We start from the raw sequence: 21349 nt of genomic DNA on the forward strand, positions 1-21349 counted from the left end.
TTGATCCCCAAACGATTGTGAGGCGAATTGTGTGCACTCTGTAGAAAAAGGTTGGTAATTTATATCATGAGAAAAGAAATATAATTCCATCCTTTTTATACAAAATGGTTAGCATAATTTTTCTTCTTTTCTAACCAAAATGAATATTTTTTCTGCGAAGTGACCGGATGTTATTTTAACGCATGCGCGAATTGCTCACAACTTGGGTATCACCCATAGAAAGTCAGCATTGACGTAATTTTACAAGATATTTAAGGTTTAAGAGAAGTCATGACATCACTTTTGATGCTGAGACGATGAAGCGTATCACGTTTAAGAGCGTGAAGCTGTCCTTACACCGTCGTAGGCGAAGTCCGACCGAAGAAGGGACAGGAATAGGGGATGGGGAATCAACATCTGAATCCAACAGCCCTGGTGCTCCGGAGTCGAACTCAGAGGTGAGGAAGAAAGAGAAGTTAGGACTTTTGAAAAGTTTCAAGCGTCGTCTAACGACGAACCTCCGTCGAAAAAGTGATGACGGCCATGACAGCGACCACATCGAAGCCCACTATATGGCTGTGCCTTCAAAACGCGACTCCAAACGACATAAGAACAAATGGAAACCGCCTGATCACTCTTCCAAGTCAAACTCATCGTCTCATAGTTGTGATAGCCTAGATCTGAATATTACCTCAAACAGTTTTCAGAAGATGTGTGACATACAAAGTAACACCGACGCGTATGACGTGAACGTCAAGAAAGACAAAGCTAGCTGTAGGACGAAAGACATGGCTCGCTTTCAAGTGACAGACAAAATTAAGGCAGATCAGCTCACTAAAGCATGTGTTGTTAAAAATGGAAGTGTCAAAGAAGGTAACATTTGTGTTGATAAGGTGACTCTTCCATACTTGGAGGGTAGAATTGAAGTAGCTAGATCCCCAACATTTACTGACTGTGATGAAGAGCGGGAGGCGCCAAAAGTTTGGAATTTGACTCAAGAGTTATTTCGGCTTTCAAAGTTTGGTTGGTACTGGGGTCCCATTACTCGTGTAGAAGCAGAAGATAAACTTGCCAATCAACAAAACGGTGCTTTCCTGGTTCGAGATAGTTCTGATGAACGATACTTGTTAAGTTTAAGTTTCAGATCTTATGGTCGGACTTGGCATACACGGATTGAACATTGCAATGGAATGTTCAGCTTTTATGCTCAACCTGAAACAGAAGGATATCCCTCCATTGTGGATTTAATTGAACACTCAATGAATGACTCACAGACGGGAATTTTTTGTTATTCCCGATCACGATCCCCTGGTGCTCCATCATTCCCTGTGCGGCTGACAAAACCTGTTTCAAGATTCACCCAAGTGCGCTCTCTACAGTATTTGTGCCGTTTTGTTATTCGCCAGTACACTCGCTATGACCACATTCAACAGCTTCCTCTTCCAAAGAAAATTAAAGGATGGATCGAAGAAAATCAGTACTAGATTAAGCATTGAAACTACATGTAAATCGAAATTAAGAATTTCCCGGTTGTCATATTTAAATGTCATTGTAAACATAGTGTTTGTAAGAAATATGTGCAAATATATTTGTTTAATGGAATTACCTCCCCTTATAAAATTAATGGCTCAATAATTGCCTTTTTTATATGTATTTATTATGCTATGTATTTTAATATATTTGACATCACAGAATGTAAATTACAGGTATTACTTTTAGTTGTTGTAAGTGCATAATAAATGTTTTAAAATCTTTCACTTAATATAGATTTGGATGTCAGAAAATCCTATTTATATTTTTTCTCATTCAACATTTGAATCTCTCTATTCAATAGTTGTTATATTTAAGATCTGATTTTTGTAAATTTCTTTGCTGTATGTAGATGTTTCTTGGATTACAACGAGTAAAACTGTGTTCCATTTATAAATGGTACAATTTCTGGATTTCCCTCTATACTGTATTTGAATTGTATACAGGTTGGGCAAGTTGTATGGTGTGGATAAGTACTTGAATGAAAAATCTGTTTATGAAACACAAAATTTAGAAGATTAATAATCTAATTGACATATTTCATAATATCAAATTGGACAGGTACATTCAGTTTTATTTGACATGTGCATTTGAAAATTTAAACACTTTAATTTATTTAGAAGTACAACTTAAATTAAAATGCCTATGTACCCTGGGTAGTCTCTTTCGACACATTGTCATGAATAAGCTTTATCACACAATGCTTTATCGAAATGTAAATTTACACAAAATTTGTAGTATATTGTACATGTATTTATTAATGTAATGTGGTGCAGTATTCTGCAAAAGAAAGTCCACAGTTATAACACGTTATTGTTTATAGTGGGTTGTTTTGTTTTTTTTTGTGGACTTTTAACTACAAGTTATTCTTACATTGTAACATTAATCAATATTTTGTTTTTTGATTTCGATGCAAGAGACAGCAATGGTTTCTACACAAGAACGCTTACTACTAGCTTTAATTTTGATTGGAATTGCAATCTGCATTCTTGCAACATGATTTTGTTTCTTCTTTTTGTGTGTAAATGTATTGGCTTTTATTATTATTATTTTTTTTTTTTTTTTTTTACAGTTTGTTAGTTTTTTTCTACAAGCGTTACACAAGGTCATTTTTGCATATATCAAGATTTAGGCTGTTACTGAGTTTGGGCATTTTCATATACATAGTAAGCCTTTACATTTAGATCTCACCTAACCCAGTTTATGAACTTTACAAACGTATGATAGGTACCAGTATACAGACAGCAAGAGTAGAATACAAGTGTATTTTTTTTTGTATTTTGTTAAGTAGAACATTCATTTGGTATTGTAAATTCAGTCCAATATTATCCTTGTTGAATTTTGATTTCTTCTCACAGAAGCTTACTGACCATGGGCCATCTTACTGAATTTTTCTTATTCTTATCAATACTAGTAATTTATATTTATTCTGATTGATCCTTCACACTTTCCTGAAGTGAAGCTTGCCAATTAATGGTTTTGCTTAAGCATGCATTTATCATGATTGTTTTTAAACAACCACATATTTTCATATCATGCTCTTTGTTTTTATAACATCAAAACAAAATTCAAGAGTTCATTTTTTCTTGGGTAGATTGAGAATAATGAATGTTTATAAAGACAAAAAGAAGTTCAGTAAGTTGTCCAGTGGTCTCTGTGTGGGAGATTGGATTTCCAATGATGTCCAAACAGAAGTAGCTATTCTTCAAGTTGATTGGCATTTACTTTTAGGCTACATAAAAACATAAGAACAATAGAATACTGTGGAATCATTTAAATTCGTGGGGGCCAATTTTCGTGGATCATGACTTTTTTGCTCATTTGTGGGGATGTAATTTCATGGATGCGTCGGTTACTGTTTCAGTAACACAGATAACTCTTTATAAATTTGTTTTCGTTGAGGATTTAAATTCGTGGGGGAGGGCTACCCACGAATACCACGAAAAATGAGCCACTACGAATTATAATGATTTCACAGTAAATTAATTAATGGAGTTATCCCCCTTTCCTTTCTTTCTCTGTTTAGCTATGATCAGTCTTTGATGGGTTCTTTCTCTTTTAATTTGGTACAAGTATTTTGTAGATTCTTTTTTGTTTAAGTGCAATATTTTTCACAAGAAGTACTATGGTGCTGGATTTTTTCATCACTTTTAATGTGCAATAATGGCTGCATCTATTGTAAAAACCAGTCTTTTTTAGAATACATAAATTTAAAATCATATTGGCATTTCACCAGATGTGCTCAAATCTTCTTTACATTGTACATGTACATCTTATGACAATGAAGTATTAGGGATAAGAAAAGGACTAGTATTGTTTTATCTTTAATGAAATCATTTGTAGTGAAAATATGTTAATGTTTTACATGTATGTTCAAAAGTAACTTTAAAATGAACTGTTTATTGGCATTTAATTTAGATTTGATTTTTAGTGATGGGTTAGGAAGAGTGCTTAATGTCTTTGTGAGACCACAGATAGACAGACAGACAGACCACCCAATGAACCACCCTTCAACCCCATTCTTCAAGTGTCTCAATGTCTGTAATTTTGGTGGGGTCAGTCTCAGCTATCTCCAAATCTGAGACCCTAATAAAGCATTGTATTTATGATATAGCAGATGAAACACTTTTCCCATTTCTGACTATGATATATATGATAACAACCCATGACAAAATTGATTGTTTCCTATTGGTTGTAAATTGACTTTTTACTCATATTATAGAATTGTTCTATTAGTAGCAGAGCTGCTCTTTAAGGTTGTTTTTGTGACTTTTGTAAACTTAAAGACATAGCACACATTTTTGTACATGTATTAGCTTTGATTTCCTCTACAGAAATATTCATTCATATGTGTCATCTATCATTCCATAACTGAAGCTGGGCTCCTCTGGTGGTACTCAAGTCATTCAAGTTAAATAACTTCTGTAAGCATTTTTTAAAGTGGTACATAAAATATTTCACATTTTTTCGTGGGAGGGGGGTTGCTTGTACACAGGGAGTGCCCAGTGACTTCACATCTTACCTACTCTGCGTCGTTTGTTCCCATCAGCTTGTTTTCACCATCAGTTCATCACTCACTATAACTGTAGATGTGACCATTCTCACCTCTGTTGATACGCATTGTATTTACAAATTTGGAGACAGCTGATTAGGTTGCTATGAATAAACTGCAAATCCACAAATGTATGATTTGTTCTCGTTTTTTTTTTTACTGCTCATGAGTACTTGACTGTAGTTTTGTATGGAAGTGTATTAGTACTACATTGTATTTTTTTCTTTTTGAAATTTTAAAAAATTTAATAATTTTTTTAAATCACTAATATGCTTCAGTGGCTTTTGTTCAGTATGTGACATCTGTTTCAGTTAAGCATGCCAAAAGTGGTGGTCAATTTGACTTCTGATAAAAAAAAAAAGAAGTGTGCATGCAGGTAAATAATTAGTGTTTTCTCCGAAAATAGCTTTACGGGATACTGGTAGTTGTGTCGGTGGTGGTAAGGTAGAGAGAATGAGCCCTGTCAATATAAGGCGTTCTCTAATATCGCTTTTGGGGTAACCTTAGGCTTACCACTCATCTCCCGTTGTTACGTGCCAGGAATGGTTGGACATGTCACATGTAGACATGGGATGGATTATCTGTAGTTGAAATTACCCAAAAAAATATAATAAAACAACTGATTGAGAATTATCTACAAAAAAAAGGATTGAGGGTCCTGTATCTTTCGAGGAAAACGACACCTGACATTTGAATTTAAAAACACTGAATACTAATCATAAAAATTACTATTGTAGAAAAATAAGCACTAGAGCTGAGACGATTGAATATATTTTTTCTACCTGGTATTTATTAAAATAAAGTAAATATGCTTTTGATGTGAAAGCTACGTTGATAGTCAAAATGTTCTAGGTTTATGCCTTGGACCCTCCCACCCCCCTCAAAAACAAAATTATCTATCTGACCCCCCCTCCCCCTGGATCCGAGCATGAATGTATAACGCATCGTTGTAATAAATTATTAAAATGCATACACAATTAGGCATCAACCTTAGATGAAATGAACATTGAAAATACAAAAATTGAAATATTGAGCAACGTACATCTGTTGCAAAACGTAATGTTATTGATATTTTACAGCCACGTGATACTATCGATATCACGACAATGTTTCTGTCATTGATTACATTGACATTATGATATCGTACTAAAATATCATATTGGTACCCAATGTTACACAATTAAACATTGAAAATCTTGTCAGGTTTGCAAATATGATAACTTGTAACAGTAACAATGTCTTTTTGAAAATTCTCTCTCTCTCTCTCTCTCTCTCTCTCTCTCTCATGTTGCCATTTTTTTATAAAAGATATTTGATACCAGCCAGCACAAGTAGCCATTGATGATCGTAAACCAGTAACTGATGTCAACATTCAATGTGTTCGAGAAAAAATTATACCAAGTAGATTAATCAGTAAAGCACAGAACCGATAATCTCTTAAAGGGATCTCAGAGAAGGGAAGTAAATATCACTCGATTGGGATGAATTGAAATACTGTACACAGGGTTATTTTTTAAATACTGTAGACAGGGTTATTTTTCTTGTGTTATTTCCGTCCTTTTTCACTTGCAAACGGCCCGTCTTGAATTCGCCAAGACAAAGTTGTGAATAATGAAAGATAGTTTGAGACAGAGGAATCTGCCCAGTTATAAATTCGCCTGTCGACAACGAGGGCGAAAAGTGCAAAAATTTTCCCTGTATACCGTAAGTATGGACAAATATTATCGACTAGCAGAATGCATGCTACCTTACACGTCACATGACGGGCGTCTTGTATTCACATAGTAACCTGGAGTTGGAAATCACGTGGTGAATTATGATATTCAACATGTTATAGTATACCTTCTACAACAGATAATGCGAATGAACGAGGAAACAGTGTTCTTTCTGTTTAACCATGAGCGCATGTTTGTATATTGTTCACCTTTTAACATAATTAAGCTTATAAATATATACAACTACCATTAAAAGGAGAACAAAACATGATGTTGAGCTGACTATGTATTAACGCTGTAAAAAAAACAGGGGGGGGGGGGGGCGTCCTCATTATCCAATGGAGATTCAGGAAAATGTAATGACCCCTACCTATGAAAACGACACGCTATTTGTAAATATGAACTTTATATTGGTGTAATTACATAAAGTTGCAGTTAAGACATTGGCAATTCCTACAATTAAAAGAAATATGCCCATTCTGAACATTTTTTGTCGCAATTTTTAAAAGTCCCCAAGTGGCAAGTGCAGTCATTAAGTCAATTCAAATGTAACTGTAATATCAGTTGTAACTTTGATCCTTGGAAAGAGGACCAATATAGGCATAGCCTGATGTCCAATCCTATTATGTATTTATTTGCATAATAAAATGTATAATAAGTGCAGTCATCCTTTAACGCACTTCGAAAGACGAAAAAATTAAAGTGCGTAATTTTTTCAAAGTGCATTGCCACTTAAGGACAGGGGATGGACATATGATGGGGAGGAGTTTTTGTGTATGTATCTGATTTATCGAAGGTAGTAAGACGCTCGAATTAGACCCCCCCCCCCAATACTGAATGCATTTGGATAGAAATTTACAACGCTACCTATAACATCGTTTTATGTTGTACGTATCATCCTCCAAATTCTAACAGTTCCTTTTGGAAACGCATTGCAAATTCGCAATATAAAGAGTGTTTGGTGTTTCTAGGTCAGAGGTCAAGGTCAAATTATCTTCATTTTTAAATCTAGCTTAGCACATTTTTTTCTTTTACATTTCCCATTGGGTGTGCAATAAACTGAATCAGGTATATAAAAAGTTTTTGGTCAAACACAGTCCTTTACAATTCCCTCCATCTTAATGTCCTTAAATTAGGCAAGGTTATTTAAGATTTTTACTATACATGTACTTGTCCCAGCACACTTTGAAGGTTACATATATATATGCTTTATGTTACATCTGCAACATCCCAAATTTTCAAATTAAAGCAAAGCCCAAGCAATGGCAAGCATTATCAGAACACAAAAGGTTCCACTTGGTATTGTCCTTTGATTGGGCTGCCTGATATGCATTTACACAAATTTTTTTTTTCAAAATATACGTGGGTATATTTTTCATTAACCAAAACATTTCTGAAATTGAAGCTGAATGTCAGTCTTTCTATGAAAGTAGCTGCCTCGTCACTGGGACAAATTCTTACAAGAGAGACATCCTCTTCACTTTTTGAAAAAATTCTTCTCAGTAAATTTTTGACATAGATGTTGGAAATGTTGGTAAAATTCCTTCAATGGTTATTAATACTGAATATATGTCATAACAAAAAACACTGGTTTAAAGCTTCCATAAAATATTTTATCGATTGAACCATGCAGCTTTCACTTCTTTCCATAATACAGTAAAACACGGTTACAGCGAACATGCTTATAATGAATTGACGCTTACAGCGAAGTGATTTTCATTCCCCTTGACTATATTACATGTTGTAAACTTGACGGATATAACGAATTATGCCTATAACGAAGCAAAATCACCTGTCCCTAGCGCTTCGTTATAACCGTGTTTTACTGCAATTCAATCGCTTATTTTTTTACAAAGCAAATAAAAATGTTGTGTATAAAACTATAATTTATTTGTGAAATTAATTGACACCAATAAAAACAGAATACAGTCAATAAATAATATTACACTTATCACAATTGTAAGAGAAAATAACAAACAGGATGAATTTGTTCTCTTTGATTAAAACTTATACAAACATCCTTTCCATTGCAACTTTTACAGTACTAAAAATTATGCCAACACACTAAGCCAAATTATGACAATGTATAATGTCACAGTTTAGAGTTAGACCCATATTGCATTCATGAGATTTCTTTTTCAACCAAACGGCAAGATGTTTCCTTGATAGGTGCAAAAATGTATACTGATCCCTAAGGCACACACGCTAAACCACACAGGAAGTAATGATGGAATGCTGGGATTACGCTCGGTCCTCGACACCCGCCTGCGTCATCAGGTCAGCGATGTTTTTCTCCAAATCATCGATCCTGTTGCCCATTTCATCGAGTACCATGGTTAAGGATATATAATTATACACAGTATATACCGTACAATAGCAGATCCAGGATTTATGGGGGTCTAAAAGGCCTGGAGTCTGGGGGACGCCTTGAGGCACCCAGTGAATGCAGCGCAAAGCCATGATGGGAGCCCAGGGGGCAAAGCCACCTGGAAGCTCCCAGGTTTTGGGAGGGTAGGGGGTTAAGAGCTATTATAGCTATACTTATACATACAGACATATAGTAAAATCAATAAACAACAACAAAAATGATATACTGTAACTACTACCAATAATTTTCAATGGGGGGTCGACCGTGCTGTAGATAAAGAAGTTTTCTATTTTTTATTCATAACAGAATACTAAAACATGAATTCATAAAAAGCCACTAAAGTTCATTACTTGTAAAACATGAAGATTTTACCTAAATGATAAGAAATTGGGACTGAAAGACCAACAACTTTTTGGTATGAGGGACATACAGTTTTTAAAAAGAGATTAATTTTAGGCAAAGTTTTAAATTCACAGAATATGAATTGCAAAGTTAATTTTTATTAAGATAACCAAATAAATGAGTAAAGGATATTTCTATTGATGATCTGGTCTGACATTCCCTGGAATTTATCCTGCATTTGTTGTAGAAGGTTTTGTACCTGTCAAAGAAAACACAGTAAGACCATAAAAGAGGCAATAAGAGGGCGGACTAAGTTATGGAACTTGTGCCCAACCAAAATAGTAATTTTGTACAATAAGAATATGTTCAAAACACCATAACAAACACGATTCAGTACAATTAAATTTAATTCTAGAGAAAGCTACTAAATACAGTGATAAATGGAAATTATTTTGCAATGCATTTGTGGTGATCATGAATCCACAAAATGCAGACACCAATTTACTTCTTGTATTGAAAATAGACATGTTATCACAAATGCTTGCAATTGAACTATAATCGTTTACGAAATTCTGCACAGGATTGCTAAGATTACAAATTGCCTTACTGGTATATATTTATGTAAACAACAATTCCCATTTACAAATACTTCTATTGATTAAAATCATGACAGATCAAATCTACCGGGTATGTGTTTTGATCTACCTTTTACAGAGCTGTTGGATCTGGCAAATCAAGATTGCACGAACCCCCTTATCTACCACTAGATAAGGCTAGCTTCAATCACTGATCAATACCACTTATAACTTATTTAGAATTCATTCCCTACCCCTGAGTGCTGAATGCAAGTTGTAACAAATTTGTCCAGCCAAACAAAAGAAAGCCTCTATGGTTACAGTAATAAAATCATCAACAAATACATTAAATATTCAGATAACGAGTCCATATCTCTGAAATGAATGAGATAAGGGAAAGTTTTTAAGCACTGGAATTAATTATTTACATCCATAATACAATGGACAAGGCACAATACCACTGGGCTTTAAAAATGAAAATACAAGTACAGACAGGTATAGGTCATTGATTGAGGACAATGCAAAAACTGTGGACTGCAAGTGCATTTAAATCTCTCCTTTATATTTGAAATGTATCAGGCCATTATTACAAAATGGTGAAAGTTACAATTTGACGTTCACTGTTCACATGATTAAATGTATACTTGCTTTAGTTTTTCATATTGAATTGAAATCAAGGTATATTGTTCTCACAAAGAGTTCCTAACAATATTGGAATGAACAATGTTATTAAAGGACCCAATATTTTGGAGAAAGGGAGTGTGTTCTCTATTCTTATTTGGAACAGATATTCCGCTAATACCATAGCATTTACAAACTCTTTTAAAGTTGGAAAATTTATGTGACAATAACATTAATTTTTATTTTTTAATTGCCAATAATATAAGTCTAAATCCAACCTTTAGTATCTTAATTTAATAATATTAAGATTCATTTGGGGGCAAATTCCATTTCTGAAATTTATTACTTGAATTGCTTCAAATAATGTTAAGGTCAAAATCATTTTTAAAAGACCAAGGTGTAATTTCAAGCATAAATAGTCATTTTTTTTTTTTTTACTTATAATATAATCAAAGGCAACACTATGAACAATTTTGTAGTGGTGGGTGTAATAAAATCTCAGCGAGATTCGTTGAGACTGAAAATTTTTGACGGACATCTCTTACGAATCTCAGACCAGTAAAACACACAAGTGATTCGGGAATATCTGCCCCCACTTCGGAGGGTTGCTACTATAGAAATACGCTGAATTAAATCAACTGTCCGCTTCAACTTTTTACTTTGAGGCTCCTTTTAACTCTCTATCAATATAAAATGTTAGTTTCCTTCCATTAAAAGGTTTAAATCCTACAAAATATGAACTAGCTTGTTTATTTTTCAATTCAAGATATGTTGTTCTCAAATATTTCATTCTTATTATTTTATGAATATTAAATTATAAAATTAAAAGGTCTAGTTATAAATATCGACATTTCCTTTTAATTTCTTATAAATTCCATATTTTATGCTTTTGGCAATTAACTTGACATTCAGCGTATTTCTATTGCAACACCCAACCGATGTTGGGGCAAATTTTCCTGAATCACTTTCTGTGGCACAGGTCTGAAATTTGGAAGAGATATCCGTCAAAAATTTTCAGTCTCGACGAATCTTGCTGAGATTAGGTGTAATAAAGATATAGGAAACCTCTAGTATTAAGTGTTAAACATTTCTTTGCCTTATTTTATTACTAGTTTTGAAAATTGAGAATGCCAATACATGTATAGTTAAGATATATTCATTTATTGTACATATTGAATATTATGAGCTTATGTCCTGCCAAAAAAAAAGTTATAAACTAAACTTTAACAACTACTTCAGCAACTGCTTCAGCAAAACTCGGTCATGGCATATTTGATTGCATTGCAAAACAGCCATTTCTCACAAATATACCAGAACATGAAATCAAACAGAATTATATTTTGACAACCATTTAAACATGCCTAATGCATAGACTATAAAGACTTTACCAATGTTATAAAAAGTAATGCATCCCTGCAAAATGATATAAACAGATCAATTCTATATAATATTGTTGTAGGTTGAAAAGCATATGTTTATATAAATGAATGTTGTTAATCATTCTTTCGTGCTGGAATCACAGGTTCATACATAGTATGCAATAAATATATTTAAGCTGATGCATTAAAATGTTTAAAATAAATCAATTTCAAGTCTAAACTTGCAAATCAGCAAGTTGCATGGGGAAAATATTTGATGTGAAAGCTTTGTTTTACTTACAAACTGAGTTAAATCCTGGATATTCTTAGGATCAGAGCTGTTGGTTATGTAGTCCTTGCCGCTGTCTGCCATGTCGCTTTCCAATAGAGTCCTTAGTATTAGTCCTTACCAAAGTCTTTCCAGAAGTCACTGAAGTGGATGACAGGCTTTTGTGTACATTTGCGCATGCGCATTAGGGGGGGTTTCCTTTGGGACTAGGTAAATAAAATTATTTTAAAATAAAATAACTACGGTCTTCATCTTTCATTGTGATGTTTTGTAAAGGTTTTGAAAACTAATAAACCAATTTCATAAGCTAATATAAATATTTGTAAACAGAAGAAAAAATGTGCAAACTCTTTATGTTCACCAAGTTTACCCAGCTCCAAAAATGTGAAAATGGCCGCTTCCACTGCAAAACACTTGATCAAAACTTTAATTAGTTGCAAAAGTTCTTATCGTTTAGAAAATGTACGTTATGCAACGGGATTACGAAAATCAAAGAGGCTTGGGAAAATGCCCGAACTTGCTAGAACATTTGAGCAGAGATTAGCAGGTATTTCTAAAAAGAAAATCGGTGGATTCATCTCTTTCGAATTTCCTCAAACAACCTTTTATTTTGTGAAGATCAAATATATTTCTTTCACATTTAAAACGGTTATTTTCTCGATTGTGGGAGTGTCTTTATCCAGTTTCAGAAATGTTTGCATTTCACGCAACCCATTATAATATCAAATATGTAAACGGTCTGACTGTGGGCCATAGATGCATAGATATTTCTGGTTTAAACAGATGATTCTTTTTTAAAAGACAGAATAAGATCAGAAACATAAATAACAATGTTTTTTATGTCTCTGATAAAACGCATTTGAAACACACACGGCAGAATCTGCCACAAGAGTCAGCAATTTCATGAATTTATTGTAAATGTAAAATGAGAAACAGGCTAAATCCTACCAGTGAGCTTTGCGAGCAGAGTGAGCGAAGCGACAGAATGGCAACAAGTTTTCTACATTTTTTTTAAGTTGCTATCCAACCAACAACATTAAATACCAGACATCAACTCCGTGATGTTATTTTATCAATTCCTTGTGATTATTTCTCTACAATTATTATTCAGTTATTTTAAACCAATTTCTGCACATCTTGATCTTAAACAGCAGCCATTGAAAGTTTTTGTGTGACGTCACACTCAGAGCCGAAAATATTTCATGCATGAAATTATAGAATGAAAGAAAATCTAGAAAACTTGTTGCCATCCTGTTGCTGCGCTCGCAAAGTTCTCTGGTAGAATTTTGATTCTTATTTATTTACAACAAATTAATAAAATTGCCAACTGCTGTGGATTTGCCTACTCATGTGGATATGCCTGCCTATCATAATCTAAACGTCCCATGCTCAATGTACATAATGACTTCATGTTTCAATAAGTTTCATACATTCAGCTAAATAGTACGAGATTCCAAGAAATTTGTATTTAGTTTTCTGTAAATGTTTATCAATTTCATATGTTGATGAATTGAAGTTTCGCAACTTTGTTCAGAAGTAATCAGTACCTAAGAGATTGGTGCCTTAATGTTAATGTTTTTATTTTCCATCTAATAATTTGATGAGACATATGTAAAACTAGTCGTATTTCTTGAATAAAGCACTTTTGAAACTTATCTGTTTTGCATATGCATTGAAACTTGGAAAGTTTTAATCACGTTTAGAGACAACAAACAAACAAGCGCCATTCATAAAATGATTGAGTTAACTTTGTTATTTAGAATTTTTTAGCCTTTAGAACCCCTGATTCAACTTTCATTTTTTCACAAATTTTCTTAGATGTTCATGTAACCATACACATTACTTCATGAGGCGGGCTTTGCTCACCTCTGGCTGCGCTCAGTTTCCACAATTTAGGTTGCAGCAATAGTTTAATCATACCATCAGTATATAAATTCTGTAAATATTTTAGATATGAAGCTTACTGAACAATCAAAAGCCAATAATGTCAACATTGGATTCCCTTTGACTAATACAGCCATAACACAATCCCAAAAGAGAGCTGTGATTAGGAAAAACAAACAGGAGTTACTGGCCCTTGTTCAAGATGGAGAGTGTAAGTATCAACTTTCTATTCAATCACTTTAATCAGTTGTCTGATGCATACAGCAAAATTTGATTATAGCAAATTTCAAAGGACCATAGAAAAAACTTCTTTATACTTGTAATTCATTATACGTTTAAATTCTTATTGCAAATTTGTTATAAAATAGGTAGCTGAAAGTACTTCAAACTATTGTAAGTTATAAAATCAATATTAACGACATTTACAAAATATAAATATAAACTTTTCATATAATTTTTTTTTAATTTACTGTATTATGTTTTGAATTTGAATATTGAAGATTTGCATCATAAAATTTCATGTATCTTCAATAAAATTTGTAATGGAAAAAATTTGTTATATTAATATAAATAATAAAGTACATTAGAATTTAATACCCCAGCTGGGGTATTAAAATTACTTTGTTAAAGATCTAAATTTGTTGTAGCTATGTTTGTTATATTCAACAACTTTCTATAGGTTTATTTAAGAATTTTGCTTAGACATAAATAAGAGTTTGTTATAGCGGTAAATTCGCTATATCTGTGTTTGTTATATTTGAATTTTGCTGTAATATCTGAAAATCATTATACTTCAGTTCATTTGAACCCATGAAATGAAACGAGCTCAAGTTCATTAAGTTATCTAAAATATATGTATGTTGGCCTGAGCCCTGCCTGATAAAAGCTTTCACTAGCAGTAGCTGGTATTTTTGAGTGTTGAATGGGAGGTATTCCAAGCATCTTGGAAGAGCTTGTGGAAGATTTGATTTTAATCCGAGTTATCCGACTAGCGTAATCTTTTGTCAGTTATTTTTTGTAGTGATTACAATGTTATTCAAAACAAGTAAACAAAGAATGTTTCTTACCATGTGCTTTTTGAATTTCATTAACAAGAAATTTGTATCTGTTAAAAAGAATAACTGCCATTACAGTTGTGAGATATAGGAGAAAGAAACTAGAATAACATACATTGTCATATTAGTACATTGTATTACTTTAAGCATGGGTGTGCATAATTATTGAGTACATTAAAATTGTCACAAAAAATGGCTGCAAGCTTAAATTTTGTTTCTCACAGTGATGATTGATCTGGATGAGGTTGATGCTGCATCCTGGGATACAAATAAAAAGGAGCATCTCCACAGACTTGCTGTACATTATGGAGTTTTCCGCGACTTGTTCGGGGGTGCATTCTTTTATCCCCAGGTTGATCTAGAGGTCAGCTATGATATATCAGAAGAGGATGAAGTGCCAGTTTTTCATGGAAATTTGATTGAACCTTCTCAAGTAGGTAGAAATTAATAGAGTTGTTGGAAACCACCATTTATATGAGTTTTTGTGATTTGAATATGGAAAGTAAAGCTAAACTAGGAGGACACTTGAAGCTCCTAATTAGCCCAAACCTTACACATCATATGACATGACATTTTATTTCAATCAGGAGTGCAAACATCCTATCAAAGAGGATTGATTGTGTTACATTGTGTATAAGCCGACTAATTAATAAATTGGAATGTGCCAAAAGTATTCAGTCATCAATGTAGCTGGTTCATGTTATAAACTGTAAATGTTTGCTGTAAAAAGTAAATTTGTAAGCCAGTATATAAGCTTACATTTTAATTCTTAGTAAGATGTGTCTTGAGCCTCATTACCTACATTGACTGTACATCTGGTTTGGACTTAAGGTAGCTCCATACTCGTAAAATTCTCTGAGGAAAGTTGAAAAACTGAACTGATTTCGACTTTATAGACTTAAATGTCATCAATTGTTAGAAAAAATATACATGTCATCACACTTTTTGAGATGCCAGATAAACATAAACTAAAGCATATTTTAGCATTAGAAAAATGTATTTTTTTTTGTTAAAAGTAAAATCTTGTAGGCAGAAATTTGTTTTTCTTCTTTAATTTTAATGTCAACTTTATCAGAAAGCTAAAATTACAAAAATATTTTAAAATTAATCGTTGGAATAAGAAAAAATATAGCATTTAGACATACAACTGAGAAAAGTCAGAAAAAGAGTTATTTCCCCTTTGCATAGATAAAATATCTTGAACCTACCAATAATTCCAATTACATCCATGTGATTATATTCACATAAAATAAATAAAACTATCTTGCACAATTTTTAAAGAATTCAAAGTTTTACAAAAAAGTGTGACATCACAGAACACTGGATCTACTTTAAAAAAGTGGTGACCATAGCGAAAATTTCCTTCATCATCTTTGGATTTGATCTAGCAACACTATGCATAGCTTTCTTTATACCAACATTCAAACTGTTTTATTATATTAATATCTGCCACCTAGGTATGCAAACCGCAGCAGTTAACCTTGTTACACGCCATCCATACTCTGTTTGTGCAAATGTTGTCTGCATGTATTTTATGGCTATGATTATGCCATCTTTGACTGATTATGTACTTTGTCAATGTAATGGCAGACATCCAGAGTTCCAAATGTTCACTATGAAGTTGATGGCGATAGTTTATGGACTCTGTTGATGACAGCACCAGACAGCCATCTACAGGATAACAATGCAGAGTACCTCCACTGGCTAGTGTAAGTGTCAAGTTCCTTTACTGGCTAGTGTAAGTGTCAAGTTCCTTTACTGGCTAGTGTAAGTGTCAAGTTCCTTTACTGGCTAGTGTAAGTGTCAAGTTCTTCTACTGACTAGTGTAAGTGTCAAGTTCCTTTACTGGCTAGTGTAAGTGTCAAGTTCTTCTACTGACTAGTGTAAGTGTCAAGTTCCTTTACTGGCTAGTGTAAGTGTCAAGTTCCTTTACTGGCTAGTGTAAGTGTCAAGTTCCTTTACTGGCTAGTGTAAGTGTCAAGTTCCTTTACTAGCTAGTGTAAGTGTCAAGTTCTTCTACTGACTAGTGTAAGTGTCAAATTCCTTTACTGGCTAGTGTGTCAAGTTCCTTTACTGGCTAGTGTAAGTGTCAAGTTTATTTACTGGCTAGTGTAAGTGTCAAGTACCTCCACTGGCTAGTATGAAAGTACCAGTAAAGCCCTTATGTAATATCCAAAAGTTAGGGTTTAACTACATGTATAATTCAAGTTTTCTTTAAAATGTACAAAGGAATACAAAAATAAGCACAACTGTAAGTCAGGTGAGTGAGGTGGTCCACGGGCCTCTTGATTTAATAAACAGAATGAAATCAGATACATGTATTAGGTCAATCAAGTTGTTTTTATATTTCAGAGGCAATATACCTGGAAATGACATTAGTAAAGGGGAACAACTCTGTGATTATCTGCAAGTTTTTCCTGTCAAAGGCACTGGTTTCCATCGTTATGTTTTTATTCTCTTCAAACAGGAACAGCAAATTGATTTCAGAGATAACAGGCTATCCCCAAACATGTAAGGCAGTTATGTGCTCTCTTCTATTGTTTTTTACTTAAGTTTTGCCATCTTTGCTAGCCAAGGGTACAGGTTCCTACAAACACTTACGGTAATAAAGCATTCCTTGGTTTATTTTACAAGATTTGCCAGTCAAAGTGTTTTCAAGTTGTATTTATGCCATAGTGTGAATGTAACCCAATGTTTTATTCGATCAAAATGTGAATTTGTAAGTGACGCAACTTAAGTTATGCGCTATACAGTGCCACCCCATCACCGATTTTTTGTAATGAGACCTGCCAAGGGTTTTTGGGGAGCGGAGTGGATCGAAAACCTTTGGCTAGCAAAGATGGAGTTTTTCAGGTGACAGATTGCAACCACTTCCAATCTTCTGTTATTCACTGTGTGTGAAAAGAGAACATGTAGTTAGGAATCATAAGGTGGTCTTCCTCCAACTCCTCTTGCTGGAATATTTATGATATTGTCTTTACAATTTTAAATACATCTTACTTATTCATGTCTGGAGACCAGTTTGTATATGGTGCCTTAAACAATGCTATAGGGGGTCATCTTTGAACGTAACATACATGTACCACCAGAAATCAAATACATGTATTGCAAAAACTACATGTAAATCATAATGATCTCTCTCCTTTTTTCTGTTGATCTTACCTATCCCAAGTTTGTTTTATGTTCAGGTAACCTTTAAGGACATGGGCCAATTGTAAATGTTTGATATTGAATACATTATTCAAGAATTCTATGATGCTTCGATCCATTTTTTTAAGGCAATATGAGCTGCAATTTCATGCTGAAATTTTTTAAAAAAGAAAATGTTATTTTCTTCTAAAATGACAAAAAAATATCATGGTTTTTATATTTATGTGGGAAAAGCTGTTAAGAAGCCTTAATTGAAGCAAATTTGAATTATTGTACAAAAACTGATCTGCTATATTTTCCTTAGAAGAGAAATCTTTCTTCTGACAAAAATTAATGATTTTTCAAATCATATTTATCATAAAAGTTTAAGTTACATGCAGACTTATCATACTAGCAGTTTTTTGTAGCAAAATACAATTCTAAAAAATACAGCTTTTATTGCTTTAAAATAAAAGATTTACTCAATACAAAACTAAAGAGATTGTTTTAGATTTGTTTTCAATTTTTGAAAATATCTTACTTTTGTTACAGATGCTCTCTAAAGGAGAGGACATTCAATACCTTTAACTTTTACGAGAGACACCAGGATCACATGACCCCTGCAGGTTTCTGTTTCTTTCAAAGTGAGCATGATGAGAGTGTTCGGGATGTATTCTGGAACAAACTGGGTGAGATTTTGACCAGAAGTTTTTAATGGAAAGAAGTATTGAGGGAAAGAAATCATAGGTCGCGATTCAATCTAAATATGATATTGTTTGATGTTGTATAAGAGTTCCAAGTATTCAATTCCTGGTAACCAGCATATTTTATACTGTAGATCACTGACTAAAAGAATGAATTTAATATCTGCATAAAATTGCAAGAAGCAACCCTTTGTCATTTCAAAATTTAGCTATTATTTTTCTGAAACTTGTGAACCATATGAAATTGCATTACCGCGGTAAAAGTTTTGTACTCAGGACTATATATTTATTTATACAAGTGGTGGACTTGCTGAATAAAGTTCTTGCATAAAATAAGGAAGAACAGTATGCTGTGTGTAAAGATTCCATGGACTGTGACCCTGAACACTTTGAATTTTTGTTTTAGATATGAAGGAGCCGTCTTTTGAATTTGTTTTCCCTGTACCATATCATCCAATACAGAAGAAGTTTCCACACAAAAAACCATTTAACTTGTATGTATGCTTGTACTGGGTTGCTTTAGCTCCCAAATACATCATTTTCATATCCCAATGATAGGAGATTGGTGGGGGGGGGTAGATTGTCTTTGATCAGTTTTCTCATCTTCAACTTTAATCGTTACTTGTGAACGACTTTGAGGGTCAATGTGATAAAACTAAAAATAAACTATCAACATTTTAACATACCAGTAAAATCTCAATTGTTTACACTATCGCCATCGTTTATTTAATAATGAAAATGATAAATATTTGGGTCTTGTCATCCTGGGGTTGGACCGGTTTCATGAATATTATTGGTTATTAGTAAAAATCAGGATGTATGCAACTTAATGGACGATGGTTGGAGGTCCTATAAATGAATTCTGTTGTCACATACTGATACCTTATTTCAATAAAAATTCGTTTTGTGGAGAGACCCAACAAAAAAATCCAAGTAAATTGTTGCTCTACAATAAATGAAACCGTAGTAAGCAACCTCATTATTATCTAGGTCAGGATACCCACAATCTGATGAAAATTAATACTTCCATCTGCTCCTGGTTTTTAATGTCGAGACACATCGAAAAACAGGGAAGCAGATGGATGTTTTGATTTTAACATGCTCAGAGCCTTGAGGTGTTTTATGTCTTTTGAAGACAGCTCAATTCAATTTGTTCCTTTTGTTCTTCTTCAGGTATTTAGATAGGTATAGAGACATCAAGGACATTAATGAGGAGGTGTTACAGGAAAAGCTGAAGACTGTGCACCCATTTAAACCTAGCACTGATCCCAAATACCCCCTCTATAGGCTCCAGCTCGAAAATAGAGGTCTCCCGTCGTGGTTAAAGAAAAAACGGAGAAATGCAACCCACAAAGTCATGCAGTGGGAAGACTAGTACTGTTCATTGAAATAAATGTGCTTTTCAATATCAGTCTTTGTATTTTATTTTACCAGTACATTCCAAATTCTATTTAATAGAAAATAGTGCTACTTGTAGTCTGTCAATATCACAGTGGCCAGATCAGGAGTAAAAATTATCAAATTTTTATTTTAACAATGTTAAAATTTAGAAAGCATAGAAAGAAAATTAATAAATAATGTGGTTAAGCCTTCATGAGCTGTAAGCTTTTCTGTTTACAGGCTTTTGTCTGTAAACTTGCATTGCATATTTATTCTCTAGAACCTATGTGTCAATTTCAACCAAACTTGAAAATAAATCATCCAAAGGTTATAGAGATTCCAAATTATTAAAATACCCATCCTTTTAGGAGATAATAAGAAAATGGAAAAATAATGTGGTGTCTTAAAAATCTTCCCTCTTATAACAGCACCAGAAATGCCAATATTTATAAGGCTGTCCAAAGTTGATTCTACATTTAATCTATAATGTCATCATTGAAAATACCAAACGTACAAGGTAAGGTAATAAAATTTAAACATAATTTTCAATCAAGTGGTTTTTTAGCTCACCTGAGCTGAAAGCTCAAGTGAGCTATTCTGATCACATTTTGTCCGTCGTCCGTCCGTCCGTCTGTCCGTCTGTAAACTTTTTACATTTTGAACTTCTTCTCTAAAACTACTTATCCAATTTCAACCAAATTTGGCACAAAGCATCCTTATGGGAGGGCGCATATAAATTGCAAAAGTAAAAGTCCGATCTGTATTCAAAGCGGAGAAAACCTTGAAACTGTAGAAAAAGGGGGTGCATTTTTAAAAATCTTCTTCTCAAGAACTACTGATTCCAATTCAACGTAGTTTAGCATAAATTATCCTAATGGGAAGGAAAATATAAATTGCAAAAATTATGGGCCAATTCTGTTTCGTTTCAAATCTGAGTTATTACGAAAATAACAATAAAGGAAAGGCGTGTTTCAATCAGTTTAATAGCTTCGGGTTCAGCATCCGGTAAAATGGGTAGGCAAGACTTGGCCTGGGCAAAACGAAGATTGGCAGTTATTAATCTGCCAATCTCATTAAAATTTCAGGATATTTGATGGACCAGTATATTTGTATTCGCTGTAAATATTGCTGCAAAATAATGCGTATTTGGAATTGACGATTGTCGATCTGCCGTGGCTTTTATTTTGCCACGGCCCGGGTTTGCATACCCATTTTACCAAGACTCGTATTCCATACTTCTAAAACGAGGTTCTTTGTTTAAAGCAGCCATGACATTATACGAAAAAGGGTCGATCTGACTATGATGAATTTGCTTGTTGTGCAACAGTTCGCGTTTGAAGGGAAATTTTTGAAACATGCAAAATATAT

The 21349-nt window shown here is 33.5% G+C and overlaps 3 protein-coding genes across 3 annotated transcripts; 2 read left to right on the forward strand and 1 right to left on the reverse strand.

Moving 5' to 3' along the window:
* The first annotated feature begins 157 nt into the window (after positions 1-157).
* Positions 158-4695, forward strand: LOC128189215 (suppressor of cytokine signaling 4-like). The gene has a single exon (XM_052860739.1). It carries the CDS (start codon positions 297-299, stop codon positions 1461-1463), a length of 1167 nt encoding a protein of 388 aa, XP_052716699.1. The 5' UTR covers positions 158-296; the 3' UTR covers positions 1464-4695.
* A 3449-nt stretch (positions 4696-8144) lies between these two features.
* LOC128189232 (heat shock factor-binding protein 1-like) lies at positions 8145-12010 on the reverse strand. Its single transcript, XM_052860761.1, has 3 exons — positions 11842-12010; positions 9179-9245; positions 8145-8603 (listed from the first exon to the last, which is right to left on the reverse strand). The coding sequence occupies exons 1-3, from the start codon at positions 11911-11913 to the stop codon at positions 8518-8520; spliced, it is 225 nt and encodes a 74-aa protein (XP_052716721.1). The 5' UTR covers positions 11914-12010; the 3' UTR covers positions 8145-8517.
* Positions 12011-12188: 178 nt separating this feature from the next.
* LOC128189231 (39S ribosomal protein L38, mitochondrial-like) lies at positions 12189-20012 on the forward strand. The gene is made up of 8 exons (XM_052860760.1): positions 12189-12376; positions 13781-13924; positions 14993-15201; positions 16359-16477; positions 17121-17279; positions 18450-18586; positions 19008-19095; positions 19775-20012. The coding sequence occupies exons 1-8, from the start codon at positions 12220-12222 to the stop codon at positions 19974-19976; spliced, it is 1215 nt and encodes a 404-aa protein (XP_052716720.1). The 5' UTR covers positions 12189-12219; the 3' UTR covers positions 19977-20012.
* The last annotated feature ends 1337 nt before the right edge of the window (positions 20013-21349 follow it).

Source organism: Crassostrea angulata, chromosome 6 (genome assembly GCF_025612915.1).
Source record: "Crassostrea angulata isolate pt1a10 chromosome 6, ASM2561291v2, whole genome shotgun sequence".
NCBI lineage: Eukaryota > Metazoa > Mollusca > Bivalvia > Ostreida > Ostreidae > Magallana > Magallana angulata.